The sequence below is a fragment of the Embiotoca jacksoni genome, unplaced genomic scaffold, assembly GCF_022577435.1.
Source record: "Embiotoca jacksoni isolate LCO1_2020_lvr unplaced genomic scaffold, fEmbJac1.0.p SCAF_46, whole genome shotgun sequence".
Taxonomy (NCBI): Eukaryota; Metazoa; Chordata; class Actinopteri; family Embiotocidae; genus Embiotoca; species Embiotoca jacksoni.
The window spans coordinates 1,043,327-1,057,493 of record NW_027185399.1 but is presented as its reverse complement, the minus strand read 5'-3'; the positions used below and the strand labels follow the sequence as shown (position 1 = coordinate 1,057,493).

The window sequence follows — 14,167 nt, the reverse complement described above, 5'->3', positions numbered from 1 at the left end:
GTCAGTGTTGCGGCAGATCAGTGAACAAGATATTAGTATTAGAGAACATATACTGCCACCTGCTGGCGAAATGAGTTCACTGACAGCTACAGGTGAAGTCACGGTCACACAGGTTCGATTATTTTGTTTTTATGTAAAACCAGAGCTTTTTGTAATGTTAAGCAGAATTACCGACAATAATCATCTTGTCCATGTTTTTGTGTTTTATTTTGGCTGCCGTGAAGGTTCTTTAACAGAAAACCAAGCATCTAGTTTAGTTCAGCTTATTTAATATTATTCTATTTTATTGTATAGAATGTGGATTTTTTTTTTTTATATTCTATATTTTTGCCCTGTATATGCTGCTGGAACGTAAAAATGTCCCTCTGAGGGATTAATAAAGAGTCTATCTATCCGGGTTTTATTCTATATATTTTTGTAAAAAATAAATAAACAGTATATTGTGGACTTTTCAATACTCGTCCTGTCTTTGTCACTTAAACCTCACAAGCTCAATACGTGCTACTGAAGGCAAACAGCCGCCTCTCAAATACGTGATACGTCCTGTCCAAACATTATTTTTAAAGATGTAGTGGAGTTGTGTCAACAGGAGGAAGTCGTACGTAACGTCCCCCCGGTGGCCGAGAACAGAAAAACCATTTCCAAACGACTTAACTGATTATGTTTAAATTTAATAAGTGTTGTCTGTAATAAAAGGAACGTATTTCTGGACTACGGTTAGTTGAAGTAAAATTCAAAAGGCCTTCGAGGTGACGCGTCGCGTACAACCGGTAGTCCCAAGAACCGCAGTGTGGGCATCGCTGTGTTTCTAAAACCAAAATAAGCGAAAGCGGTTAACGTTTTTATTTTTATTTACTTCACTGAATATTCTTGGAGAAATCGGCCTACTTGCTTTAAAGCGACGTAATTCGTGTGTTTGGAAGCGTTGATCGTCAACGTTCTCGTGATTTAACGAAATGAGTTTGCAACAAGTGTTAAATTGTTCTAATTATATATATGGTTGTTTCTCTGGTGCGCCCTCTAGTGGAATCCTCCAGTAACACCACTCTGTATGTTAGTCTCCACTGATTTCACCATGGTTTGTTTTTTTTCCTTGTACCGTAAAATCTGCACATCGCAACCATCTGACGTTAAAGCTTCGATTTGGAGGAGAAAAATGTGACTCGCAAAAAAAAACGACTTAAGAGGCGTAACGACTGGGGGGACGTTTTACAGGACGGACGGACATGTAGTCGATGAACGTAGTGACATGAAGGCGGCGTTTTTCCAGTTTGCAGCGAACCTTATCTGAATCCCGTCTTTAAAAAGCTCCTTCCATCCCACCCCGCTTTCATCCGATCAGTACTGCAAGCGACTCGAAGTGCTTCCACATCTGCAGCTCTCACATCTGGCTCCTGGTTTGTCGGCGAACTCTTTTCATTAATAAAATAGAAAACCGTGATTGACGGCCGGAGGACGAGCTTATCGGCGGGGGGGGATGCTGTACAAGATTTCCAATAACTGAAATGACATAAACCTTTAAGGACACGATAATAATCGGGTGTCTTCAAGCACCCGGTGGATCGAGGAGCTCTCCGGAGACAAGAGGACATTTAATGAGCAGACTTTTGTTCAGGATGTCCTCAACTCGCTCCATTTAAATGAGATAAGCTGCATCAGGATGTGGATGTTGTATCATAACTACCAGAGGAAACTAAAAGCTTATTCTCCAGAGGAATGTGGACAAGTTGCTGGTAATGGTTTATGGCAAACAAGCAAACTGGGAAATCTAAATACTTCGACATAAACAACCGTGTAAGTGAAGGTTGTTGGTTCCCAAATTATCATTTCAAAGTGGACAGACAGCAGATGATCAACCTGGAAATGATGTGACTCCACGTTGCGACAGTAAAAAGGCAAACTGTGGCACGAGGCGCCACCTGGTGGTCGGCAACAACAGTTGCAGCCCAACCAACACCAAAAAAACCCATTTACTTTCAATCAGACAACCATTTGGTGGCACTAACACTCCACCAGCTTGCAACTCACAAAAAAGAAGTGATATTAAAACAAATATATATATTTCTACACTTTAAATGTGGCAGAAAAAAATAAATAAAAATCAGTTTGTGTTTAAAATAAGAAGCCTGTTAAAGTTAGAAGACTTTTATTATCGTCCTTCTAATATTACAACTTCGTTAAATTGTCTTTCCAACAGGTGGATTCTCGTTTTGAAACAGAAAAATAAAAACAAATCTCCAGCGTGTTGTCGATCTCTTCCAGCGTTTCCTAATTCATGAATCAGATTAAGTGCATGATGAGAAACAATCCAGGGTCAACATGATTTGATTTTATTTCTTCCCCCCCATCGTCACATTCGACATCAAATCCATCACGAACAATCAGCTGAACTCTGAACTTCAGGCCGCGAGCCGTTTGAGGAAAAACCCAAGAGACGGACGCTTTTTACACGTCGCCATGACGACCGCGACATCCGATGAAACCTGATTGGCTTACAGCGAGTGATGAAAAGAATTGGGGAACCGGAGAGGGGGGGTGGTTTTTTTTGCACGTTTTTTGGCCCTTCAAGTCAAAATGAAATAAAATCACGATTAAAATTTTTAAAAAAAGAAGACGACTTTTAAGATATCAGGCAAAAAAAACCTTTGGTGGTTACTTTGGCGGCGTCTCACCCGGTAAGCACTTCTCCTCCAGTGCTCTCGCTATTCAAGTACAGTTGTTTTTTATGTATTTATTATTAAGCGTTAATGTGAACACGCACACGGCGAAGGAAGGCCGCCGTACGCCAAACCGTTTGAATCCGTTCATCTGGATACAGAAAGAAAAAGGAAAAAAAGAAACCGTCGCCAACGAGACCGAGGGAGAAGTTTAGACGGGAGAAGTATCGGGGGTGGTTTTTAAATCCATAAAACGGAGCGGGAATGACGACAACAACGAGGAATTTTTTTTCTTTAAAAAACAAACAAACAAATAAAAGCAGCCACGGTGACAGTCGACGGTCGGGTTTTTTTTTCCCCCCAGAAGAACGTCGATGAGAAAGAGAGACGGACGAGGTTGTCGAGGAACGACGTAACGATGCTTGAAAAGTTGAAATGGAAAAAAAACAAAATTAAAAAAGGGGTTGACTCGTCTGGGAAGGTACGAAAAAGGTCACTATGGTTACCTTCCTCGTTGCATGTCCGCAAAACAGGCGGCTGGCGGGAGCGTGTTTTTTTTTTGTTTTTTTTTGGGAGGTCGTGATCTCACGTTGGTTCCGAACCGCCGATCGCTTGTTATGAAGTAAAATGTCTTCAGCATTTTTGATATAAAAGATTATTTAAAGGGGTTGAAAAAAGAAAGAAACATTGAAGTCTCCGTGTCCCTGATTCATTGAGATTCAGAAGTCCCAAAAAAAAAAAAAGCAAGCAAAAAAAAAAACACCCAGAGTGCAACCTGGTTAAACTCTCCGTGTGCTTCCCACCGACCCAAAAACAACAACACCTTCACCGTTCTGGCCACACCTCTTCGTCTCCTCTTCCTCCTCGGGCTGGCAAGAGGGGGGGCGGAGCGGGGTGGGGGAGGGGAGGGGCTCAGTAGCGGTAGTGGTCCGGTTTGAAGGGCCCTTCGGTGGGCAGGCCGAGGTACTTGGCCTGCTTGTCTGACAGCTTGGTGAGCTTCACGCCCAGTTTGTCCAGGTGGGCGGCGGCCACCTGCTCGTCCAGCTGTTCAGAAAAAAACAACAACAAAAAATGCATCATCAGATTGTTTACTCTTTAACCGACGGCTTTTTTTTACTTTCACTTTATTGTGTTTCGGGCGTCTGATGCTGCAAATATTAACACGATTTTTTTTTTTCAACAACTTTTTCTTTCACCACTCACTGAAAAAAAAAGCCAATATTTTTGCCTTAAGGGGTCAGATCTGAGATTTGATCAATTATTCAAACCCAAATCAACAAAGTCTGATTTCAGTAACCTTCTAATCTTATTTTCTATTCCTGTAAACATAGTTTAAATAGAATATGAATAGAATATGTGTGTGTGTGTGTGTGTGTGTGTGTGTGTGTGTGTGTGTGTGTGTGTGTAGTTTCTGACCTTCTTGGGTAAGAAATAGACTCCCAGGGGATATTTGGCGGTGTTTGTCCACAACTCAATCTGAGCCAGCACCTGCAGCAAACGACATGTCGGTTAACAAAGCAGACTGAATGCAAAAAAAAAATTTAATATATACGGCAAGTTATTTTTATATTTCAAGGTGAAAAAATCTGTAAGACTTTGTGATTTGCTATCGTTTAAAAAAATAAAAATTACAAGAAAGTTGAACCATCTCTTTTATAATCTGGCTCACAGTCACGGCCCTAAAATGACATCCCAATATTGCTCTTATAAAAAATTAAAAAAAAATTAAAAAAAAATTCCTAATTCATTTCAAGACCCCCCCCCTCAAAATTATATAAATAAAAAAATAAAAGACAAAAAGCAGCACCTGGTTTGTGAAGGAGTTGCTCATGACGAAGGACGGGTGTCCCATGGCACAGCCGAGGTTCACCAGCCGGCCCTCGGCCAGGATGATGATGTGACGGCCGTTCTTCAGGCGGTAGCGATCCACCTGAGGAAGAGGAGGAAGATGAAGAGGAGAAAAGTACAAACCGTCAACATGCAATAACGAGATTCATGTCATATTGGGTTTTTTTATATTTAAAAAAAAAATATAAAAAAGCTGGAGCCTGATGAGAAAAGAGGTGACCGTGTTCTCACGTGTCTGAAGCTCATTACTATATTTCATCCATCTAAAAGTTCTGGTGTATAAAATAAAAAAAAATAAAAAATGTACATTTTATTAGATTTTTATTTATTAGTGTGACGTCATCCCACCTGCGGCTTCACGTCGATCTTCTCGGCGGCGTTCTTGTTCAGCCAGCTGACGTCGATCTCGCAGTCGAAGTGTCCGATGTTGCAAACGATGGCGTCGTCCTTCATGCACTCGAAGTGACTGGAGAGAGAGAGAGACACACACACACACACACACACACACACACAATAAATGTCGTTCCAAAAACACACAAACAGACTGAAACTTCTGAAGCTTTACGGTTCAGTTCTGGTAAAAATCAACAACAACAACATGGTGAAACTTACTGTCCCATGATGATGTCTTCACAGCCGGTTGTCGTGACAAAGATGTTTCCTTCCTTGCAAGCCTCGTCCATGGTGGTGACCTCGTAACCTGCAGGGCAGCCCAGAAAGGGGGAGGGGCTTAATACGGTGACAACATCTAAATGTGTTGGTTTTTTTTTTTTGGTTTTTTTTTTTTTTTAAACCACTTTGTTACTTCGAATGGTTGAGAGTTAATTGCTTCTGGGATAAAAAAAAAAAAAAAAAAAAAGTTTTGGGTCATTTGATACCAATTTTGAATATCCAGGCTACATCCATAAACAACATATTTTAGTTTGACGTAAATCTCATAAGATCTCAAAACAGATCAAAATCACTCCGTAAATCTGAAATGTTCTTCACTTGAATTTCCTTCGCATCAAATTTACATTTACACTCTTTTAAAACTAATTTTTGTCCACGTCTGAGTTGTTAAGCTTCTGTAACCCCGAAGGCTTCATGTGAGGCGTTTAGGGAACGTCGGTAAAGTTGTAGCATCTACCAATAACTTGCGTTAAAAGGAATTTAGTGGACTTTTTTTTGTTTTTGTTAAGTGCAGAAAACAACCCGGGTTACTCTCCCCCTCCGAAGTGCATGAAAGCTGGAGATTTGCACCATTGCGTGTAATTTTATTTTTCGTTAAGTTGATTTTTTTTTTTAAATACAATTTTTATATAAAATAAAATAAAATAAAATAAGAAAAGCATCATTCAAGAACCAGTATTGAAGTCAATGTAACTGGGTTATGAATTGGTGGGTCCAGGTCCTCCAGCTTACCCTCCATGGCGGCCTGCAGGGCGTTGATGGGGTCGATCTCCGTGACGATGACGCGGGCGCCGAACCCCCGCAGAGCCTGAACGCAGCCTTTGCCCACGTCGCCGTACCCGGCAACCACGGCGACCTTGCCGGCGATCATCACGTCAGTGGCGCGCTTGATGCCGTCGATCAGACTCTCCCTGCAGCCGTACAGGTTGTCGAACTTACTCTGGAGGGGACCAAAAAAAAAAATGAAGACTTTATAGAAAATACTAGAAATATATATTTTTTTTTTTCTTCACTTTGGGGGAAAAAGTCCCTCGATGTCAAAAACGTCATTCAAGTTTAAAGTCATTTCATTTGAGCTCTCGTAAAAGGAAGTTCCCCCTCGGTAGAAATTTGTATTTTTTTCCTTCATCCAGGATGAAAGCTGGCGACCGGTTACCTTGGTGACGGAGTCGTTGACGTTGATGGCGGGGATCTTCAGCTCTCCCTTCTTCATCATCTTGTACAGGTTGTGGACGCCTGTGGTCGTCTCCTCGGACACGCCGCGGATACCTGAAAGCACCACGGAGCAGTTACGGTGTTAATGTCGAGCTGTGGCCACAAACTGTCAACAATAAACAACAAGTTACAAAACTGAGCTCTCCACGGCTCTTCGGATAGTTTTATTGAGCGATAGAAAAACGGGCTTTATGGATGTAAGCACAACTTTGGGTGATTGAACTGTCTTTTTACGACCAGTGAGAAAATAACAAGTTAATAATTGACAATTTTCTGCCACTGATTAAACTTCACTGGGTTTCTGAGACAGTTTTTAACAAGCAGAGAAACGAGTGTAGAAATCTTTACTTGTTTGTGTTTGTAGTCAAGAATTTTGTTTATTTTTTGGGGGGGAGATTTAGATTAAACGAGCGAATCGCCTCCACGTGTTTTTGTTGATTTAACGGTGTGGTTGTGTTTGAAGTGTCGGTGGTGAGAATCACGCCGAGTCCTCGGCGTGTCGTAGAGTCTCGGTGCAGACGACCACCCGTCTCGCTCTCTGCCACCTCGTGACGCAGCTGCAACACTCGCAGTTGAGCTGCAACGCCTCAGGGGCATTAATAATTCATAAATAACAATAATAATAATAATAATGGGATTTCATGCGCTGCCGAGGGGGAAAAAAAAATCATTTAACGCAATTAGATGAACCATAACATATCCGAGGACATTTTGTTTTATAATCACTAAAGTGTATATTTTTTTACTCTTCCTGTACACGGTGCAGAATTTAATTTAAATGAAGGCTACGCAGCATCATCATCATCATCATTTTTTTTTCTGCATTCAGAAACCGACCTGCCAGCAGTTTGGGGTACTTCTGGTGGACCATGTTGGTGAGGTCTCCTCCGTCGTCCAGGATCAGGTTGAGCGGCTTCCCGTCTTTGAAGTACAGCGTCTGCTCGATGCACCACACGTACTCCTCGTCCGTCTCGCCCTTCCACGCGTACACTGTGGAGACAACAGGGGGCGCCGATGAGACTCCCGCGGGAAATATTTCCAACTAGTTGATATATTAGCCCATATTTTGAGTATAATTAGCATCTCCCAAAAATAAAAATCCTGCGTCAGTTGTGCTGAACTTTTTTATAACTCAGTGTTGTAGACCGGGGTCCTCCCCCCACCCCCCACCGAGATCTTCTTTTGACACGAGTTTGTCATTTTTCAGTAACATTTATTCACATAGCTGAGCTCCACCTTAAACCAGCTGAATAAGCGGCATCTAAATATAGACCGATGTTCCCCTTAAGGTCTACTGCAGCACACGCAACTCATGTGGTCAAAACTGGTTTAAAAAAATAAATAAATAAAAAAAGTGTCAAATAAATTGCTGTAATAAGATTTTAGAGTAAAAGTACAGTAAAAAAAAAAAAAAAATTAACAATATTTAGCGTTTCCCTTCGATCTCTCGCTCGTTCAGTGACACCAAGTACGTTACCTGGGACACCGGACTTGGCGATGGCGGACGCGGCGTGATCCTGAGTGGAGAAGATGTTACAGCTCGACCACTGAACCTGAAGATGGAAGAAGAAGAAGAAAGTCAGGACGAATTAAAAGCTGTAAATCAGACATAAAAAAAAAAGACAAGACGATAGATGTTTACATGAACCTCGGTAACCTGGAGGTTCATTTATTGCCAGGAACTGGACTTTACGACCAGTGAGTAAATAACCAGTTAATAAGTGACAACTTTCTGCCATTGATTACACTTCATTTTCTTTTCCAAGACGATTGTTAACATGCAGAGGAACGAGTGTAGAAATCTTTACTCGTCGTTTGTCTTTAAGATAATTGAATTCAAAATCAATTAAAGTCTAAAAACTCAATTCAAAAGATCCAAACAAATCAACAGCCATGAAAAACAGAATACGATTAACGACAGGGCAAAGACCATCTGTGGAAAAATTCAAAAGCCTTCAAGTCCATCAACCTAACAGTACATTGAACTTTTTAAAAATGTGTTGTTTTGTTTTTTTAAATAAATGAAAAACTTTTTTTTTTGTCACTCAACGCTGCCATCTCGTGTCCAAAACTGTGTTGCAGTTAAAAGGAACGTATGAGCAGAAAATCGAACCGTTTGACTGCCTTCATGTAAACGTTGAGTCGGCAATAATCGAGGTGCCGCCGGGTTAATTTCAAGTAAGCTTCCAATTTTCCCAAAAACCACGAGCATTAAAACTTCAAATAAAACTTAAAAAAAAAAAAAACACCAACTCTGTTGCTCATCAAGCGACACGTAATTAAGAGAACCACTACATGCAAAAGGACGTGGGGGGGGGGGGGGGGGGTTATATAAAAGGAAGTGCGGTCGTTATTTGTTCTGTGCCCGTTCCTGCAGGACGAGACCGGTCCTGCTAAGACAACATGATAACAACCCACTGGCCTTGAGGCGCTCAGAGGAAAAAGCAAAGCAGCCAATTAGAAGCGTCGCTGAATCAGCACTTAAAAAAAAAAAAAAAAACTAAAGAAACTTTATTTCTTCTCCGACAAAAGCAACTTAACTAATCTGCACACATTATTGTGACAGAGGAATTTTAACATTTACTTCTTTTATATTTAATAAATCTACTATATTTAACCGTTTACATGAATAATGAAAAAGCAAAAAACTAACTCCGTTGTGTGGTAAAATGTACAAACATATGTTAAAGCCCCGTCTCAGTACTTTATACTACTGTAATTACTTCTGCTTTCAGTACAGCGAACACGGGAGAATCCACCCGCACTTCCTAAATCACCCCGAGGTGGTTCTGTTGGGTTTCCATTAAAAGATTTGGCCGAGGATAAAAAGAATTAAAAAATGCCGACGCTATAGTAGCTTAGAGAGCCAACAATGGCTGGTTTGTGCAGGACGTCACATGTCGGGCACCCGGTGAATGTGTTGATTCCCTGTGATTAACGCTCTGCGGTGGGCACGTCGCTGATCGGAGGTGACACCAACATTAGTGGCAAAGCAGCAGGCGACATCCACAACGTGTGTTTAATGGAAAACTAAATTAAACCAAAAAAGAAATCGAGATTTGTTTTTTTAAAGTAAAACTGGTGCACACATTTTTTTTTTTTTTTTTTAAAGACCTGAAAACAAACTGTATTCCCTGAACGTCAGGAGGATTCGTCGGTCGGGTAAAAATGTTAGCGAGCGGCCGGTAAATGTCACCTCGGCTCCGAGGGCCGTGAGGGTCTCGATGAGCACGGCGGTCTGCAGGGTCATGTGGAGGCAGCCGGCGATGCGGGCGCCCTTCAGGGGCTTCGACTGGCCGTACAGCTCCCTCATCTTCATGAGGCCCGGCATCTCGTTCTCGGCGATGTCGATGGCCTTGCGTCCCCATTCAGCCAGGCTGATGTCAGCTGGAGGGGGAGGAGGGGGGGGCAGAAAGACCATTATTAGTCTATTCTCAGTCTTATTTTATTTATACTGAACAGTTTCTTTACAATGCACATCTCTAAACATACGTCATGTAACGTCATGTGACAATATCCAGTTAAAAGAAAAAAACAACTAATCAGATCTGCTGTGCTTTAAAAAAAAAAAAAGAAAGTCAGGAGGACTTGAATGAGGCGATTCAATGACGTGTGGTGGTATTTTTTTGTGCCGTTTTTTTTACGATACACGTGTTTAGAGAATTTTGTGAGCCGACCGGTTTCTGCACAGTCGCTGCTCCCATGCAGGAACGACCGACGTACTTGTTCTGTGTGTTTTGTAACTTCACTGGAAAGTGCAGAACATTTTTACAGGATTGGAGAGCGTAGTAAAGATTTTTTTATTTTATTTTTATTTATTTTTTTTTAAACCTGGCTTGTCTCTATTATTCTCACCATACTTTCAAAAAAGAAATGCACATTTGTTTTCCCCCCCAACTAAACTGATTCTCAAGACCAGAGGCTCTGTGTTACAGACATATTACATACAATCTTAGTTGCACCGCTTGCAGTAAATAAGCGACACTGCACGAATGAACCGGTCGAAGCCTGACAGATGTGGTCAGGGAGTTGAACTCTTGACCTCTTGATTGCAAGCAGTCCTTGGAGAATGTGAATACTTTGCCCCAGAGAGACCTGTTGGCAGAACATTGCACAACTACTTTTTTTCAGACAGGCTCAGACAGACCAGCAGGTAACGGTGCACAATTACGTTTAAATTATCATTATAAAAATAACACTTTCTATATAGGTTTGCCTTTTTATTTTTAGTTAATCATATCACATCTCCAATTAGAAATTAGTAACACCACATGTTAAGTTCCACTTATTTTCCCTTCACGTGTTGTTGTTGTTTCCCCCCCCCAGCTTTTGGAGCTAAATTTAATCAAAATAAAAAAAAAAATATGTTAATTTAATTCCTATTTAAATGATAAATATTCGGCTCTCTCAACAAAAAAACAAAAAAAACACCACGTGCAAGTCCCTCATTACGGATTTTGCAAATTGCGTACAGCGGCAGTTTAATCCTCAACCCTGTTCCTGTCACTCACGCAGAAACTGGCGGCGAGCGGCGCAAGGCATCACGGGAAATTGAGTTCGCCTAACGAGTCGGAGCCAGCTGGAGTTCCAGCCGGTAAACTACAACACCCAGAGGCCTTATAAGGACAGCGACCCAAAAAAAAACCACCACGCTCGGCGCTAGTTCGGGGGTTTACATGTCGATTCATTCTCAGAAATTGAATAAAAGTCTTGCAAACTACAAACGTGGAAAAAAAAAAAAAACGTTAAAATCTTACAAATATTACAGTTTAATATCGCAACGAGAGAAGCTAACGCGGCGAGCTAAAGATGGCAAAAAACAACGTCGCGCGATTTGGTCACATGCTAGCAAATTAGCACCAATATTAGCCCGGAATGAAGCTTTAAAACACCAGAAGAAAAACCCAAATCGGCCCCGAACATCTGCGCGCACTAGTTGTGTGTACCGGACATCTTTTTGGGGTTAAATTCGGGTGTTTGTAGGAGCCGTCTCCCGGACACGCAACGTTACCGCAAAACTTAAAACGTCCGCTCAAAGCTGGCGGACTTTGACGGGACTTTACGGCAAACCGAAATAAACTCACCGACTTTGAAGGGAAGCTTCTCGGACATGGTTCTCTCGTGGTTCGGTTCGGTTCGGTTCGGGAGGGGGGGGGAAAGGTCGAAGGTGCAGCGGCAGCCTGGCCGATGGATAGAGGCGGAGAGGGAGGGACGGGCGCATCGCGGCTCGGCTTTTATCGTCGGAGCCACATTCGCACGAGTTTACACGAAGAGGGCGGTTCGATCCCCGAGTGGACTCTGGATTCTCATTGGCTGGAGCAGCCCCCGCCCTCCCCACCCCCCTCCGACGGGAGGACGTGATTGGATAACGCCTAATGCGGACCAGCCAGCCAATCATGACTCGAGTTGCGGCGTTGACTGTTTGTATAGTTGGAGCGAGTTTTGTCTGGACTGAGTCGGTGTTTTCTTTGCTGGCAAACAGTGACAGTTTAACTATTGTATTCTTCGAATAAGTCATTCTGGGATAAACAGCCACTTGCATAACATTTTATTCCACGTACACAGGCAGTTAATACTTACTATTGTGAATAGAAGTGCATGCTTTTTTTTTCCCCCTCTGTGAACTGTTTTTAATGGCTTAAAATGTATTTATTCATTTATTAATAACATTAAAATTACACAAGAACCAAAACAAAAACCACAAAATTGATCAACAATTAAACATTAAAATGACATATTGTGCAAATTTGTCAGATGTGTTCTCTGTTAGATGCCCACTAATAGTTTTCTTTTTAACGTGAACTTTAATTTCCCATTATTTTGGGTCAAATTGACTAAATGGGACAACACATTGTTTCGGTAATAAGCGAGATCGCTTCAGCTGGCAACCACAAAATTGGGCTGCAATTTTTGCCCCGTCAATGCACATGCACTAAAAGCTATTCTTTTTGCCACCGAGGGGCTCGGATTCAAAGATAAAAATACTACATTAAAGTAATCTAATCCCATTTTTTTTTTTTAACTCTGAAAGGAACCTGTTTAAAAACACTGTACTGCTGAATTTACTGAGATCTGAGTATTTTTTTCGACCACAGCCGAAATAAAAACAAATTTAAAGGTTGTAACGAATCTGGAAAATAAAATCGGGTAAAAAAAAATAAAAAAATTGCAGGCTCGTCTTTATCTGCAGCCGTGGTCAGGGAGGACAATACTGATATGAGCTGGATCCAAATGGCCAGATGGTTGGAGGTTAACCTGAGCTCCCCGACAGAAATACTACGCTACAAGCTAATTTAGGGGCATGTTTTCCTGTCGACCGTCGCCCCGAGGCTCATAAAGTCTTGCAGGTTCGAGTCTGGAAAAACTCTCAGAGCCCATATGGACTTATATTCAATCAATGAACCCTTATCTGGTGCGTATTAACATTACTTTTCCGCCTTTCCAACTCAGATGGACAATGAATCCAGATATAAACAGCTGGTGGCACTTTATTGTCATGCACTCCCAAATTACATCCAATATTTGACTGTAATATGACCACGGACTGTATATTAAAGGAACAAGTTCATGTGATTAAGTTAAGCTCATTATTGTATCATAAACAGACTTTATTTTCATACTATCGAGCAAATTGATTCCAACGTATGCGCATTAAAATAAAGAAATTCGAGTGAACTGTCACAGCTGAATATGAAACACTGCCCAGATTTTTGTCGGCATTGTGGGTTGAAGAACGTGGTTGAAGTTTTTAAATCCGCTAAAGTCACGTCCACTTCAAAAGAGGAAAAAAAAAATTAAAAAAATCAAAGTAACACGTGAGGATTTGATTAAATCTTTTTTTTTTTTTTCATAATTACACTCCTTCTGCATGTTGTGTTTTTCACGTGTGTGGGGGGGGGGGGGGGGAATTCACACGACGTTAACAAAAGCTGTACTTTGGGCTCCAATTGCTGCGTGATGGCCGACTTAGTCTCAACAGCTGAAATCCCTGAAACCAATCATTTTGTATGTGGTGAAAAAATGTTGATCTGATTTGTAACCGTAACAGATGGGCAGTTATTGGACTAAAAACTATGAATTTGTAAGTGATTTTGGATCTTATAAGGAAGCTATAGTGCAGCAGTGTCCAACCTTTTTTTTTTTTTCCCTCGAAGATCTACTTTGAAATTTCTGAGAGCTATTCATGTTTAGTAACATTTATTCACATAGCTGAGCTCCACCCAAACCAGCGGAATAAGCTTTGTTTATGCGAGCAATAATAAATGGATCAACCCGGTATCACAGCAAAGCTTAAAAAAAAAATTGACATCGCCCCGTCCACTACAGCAAAAAAAAAAAACGTGAGATAGCCACGCTTTGGGCTGTCTAGGCGTGAAAGTTACACGTTTTCCCTGCCGTTGGGACGGAAATGAAAACCTACTTGCGGGCTTAAGAGCCATGTGATTTACAGGAAAAAATAATAAATAAACAAAAACAAGTTTGGATTTTTTTTTTTTTTTTTTTTAAGAATTTGATTGGCTAGAAATTTAAACAGTCACTTTGCGTCATCAAATTTAAACACAATATTGCTCGAACCCTCCAGTGAGCTACTCAGACACCAGCTACAGGTCGGAGACCCCCTGCTGTTTCTCCTAAGTGTTATGATGGGAAGTAATAATCTTGTATTAAAAGTGCAGTGTGGTAAAACGTGTATTTAAAGACGTATCATGAAGTAAAAGCGGCATCCAGTGTGAACCTATGAGATCACCGGCGGCTATAAAGAGCCGAGAGAGGCA

The 14,167-nt window shown here is 41.3% G+C and overlaps 1 protein-coding gene and 1 non-coding gene across 2 annotated transcripts; both read right to left on the bottom strand.

The window, feature by feature from the left end:
* Window positions 1–2,129: 2,129 nt before the first annotated feature.
* Window positions 2,130–11,626, bottom strand: ahcy (adenosylhomocysteinase). Its single transcript, XM_069169666.1, has 11 exons — window positions 11,477–11,626; window positions 9,589–9,779; window positions 7,870–7,945; window positions 7,230–7,382; window positions 6,334–6,446; window positions 5,910–6,117; window positions 5,118–5,205; window positions 4,854–4,971; window positions 4,465–4,587; window positions 4,074–4,145; window positions 2,130–3,701 (listed from the first exon to the last, which is right to left on the bottom strand). The coding sequence occupies exons 1-11, from the start codon at window positions 11,502–11,504 to the stop codon at window positions 3,570–3,572; spliced, it is 1,302 nt and encodes a 433-aa protein (XP_069025767.1). The 5' UTR covers window positions 11,505–11,626; the 3' UTR covers window positions 2,130–3,569.
* On the bottom strand, window positions 6,854–6,990 carry LOC138210529 (small nucleolar RNA SNORA17). Its single transcript, XR_011179265.1, has one exon. It is a non-coding gene; the product is annotated as a small nucleolar RNA SNORA17 (small nucleolar RNA).
* Window positions 11,627–14,167: the final 2,541 nt, after the last annotated feature.

Excerpts from the sequence above, each read along its gene's own strand:
- ahcy (XM_069169666.1), bottom strand. The coding sequence starts at position 11,504 with ATGTCCGAGAAGCTTCCCTTCAAAGTCG. Across the intron at positions 6,118-6,333 it reads TCAACGACTCCGTCACCAAG|AGTAAGTTCGACAACCTGTA; the intron begins GTAACCGGTCGC and ends GGTCCCCTCCAG. Across the intron at positions 4,972-5,117 it reads GAAGACATCATCATGGGACA|TCACTTCGAGTGCATGAAGG; the intron begins GTAAGTTTCACC and ends CTCTCTCTCCAG.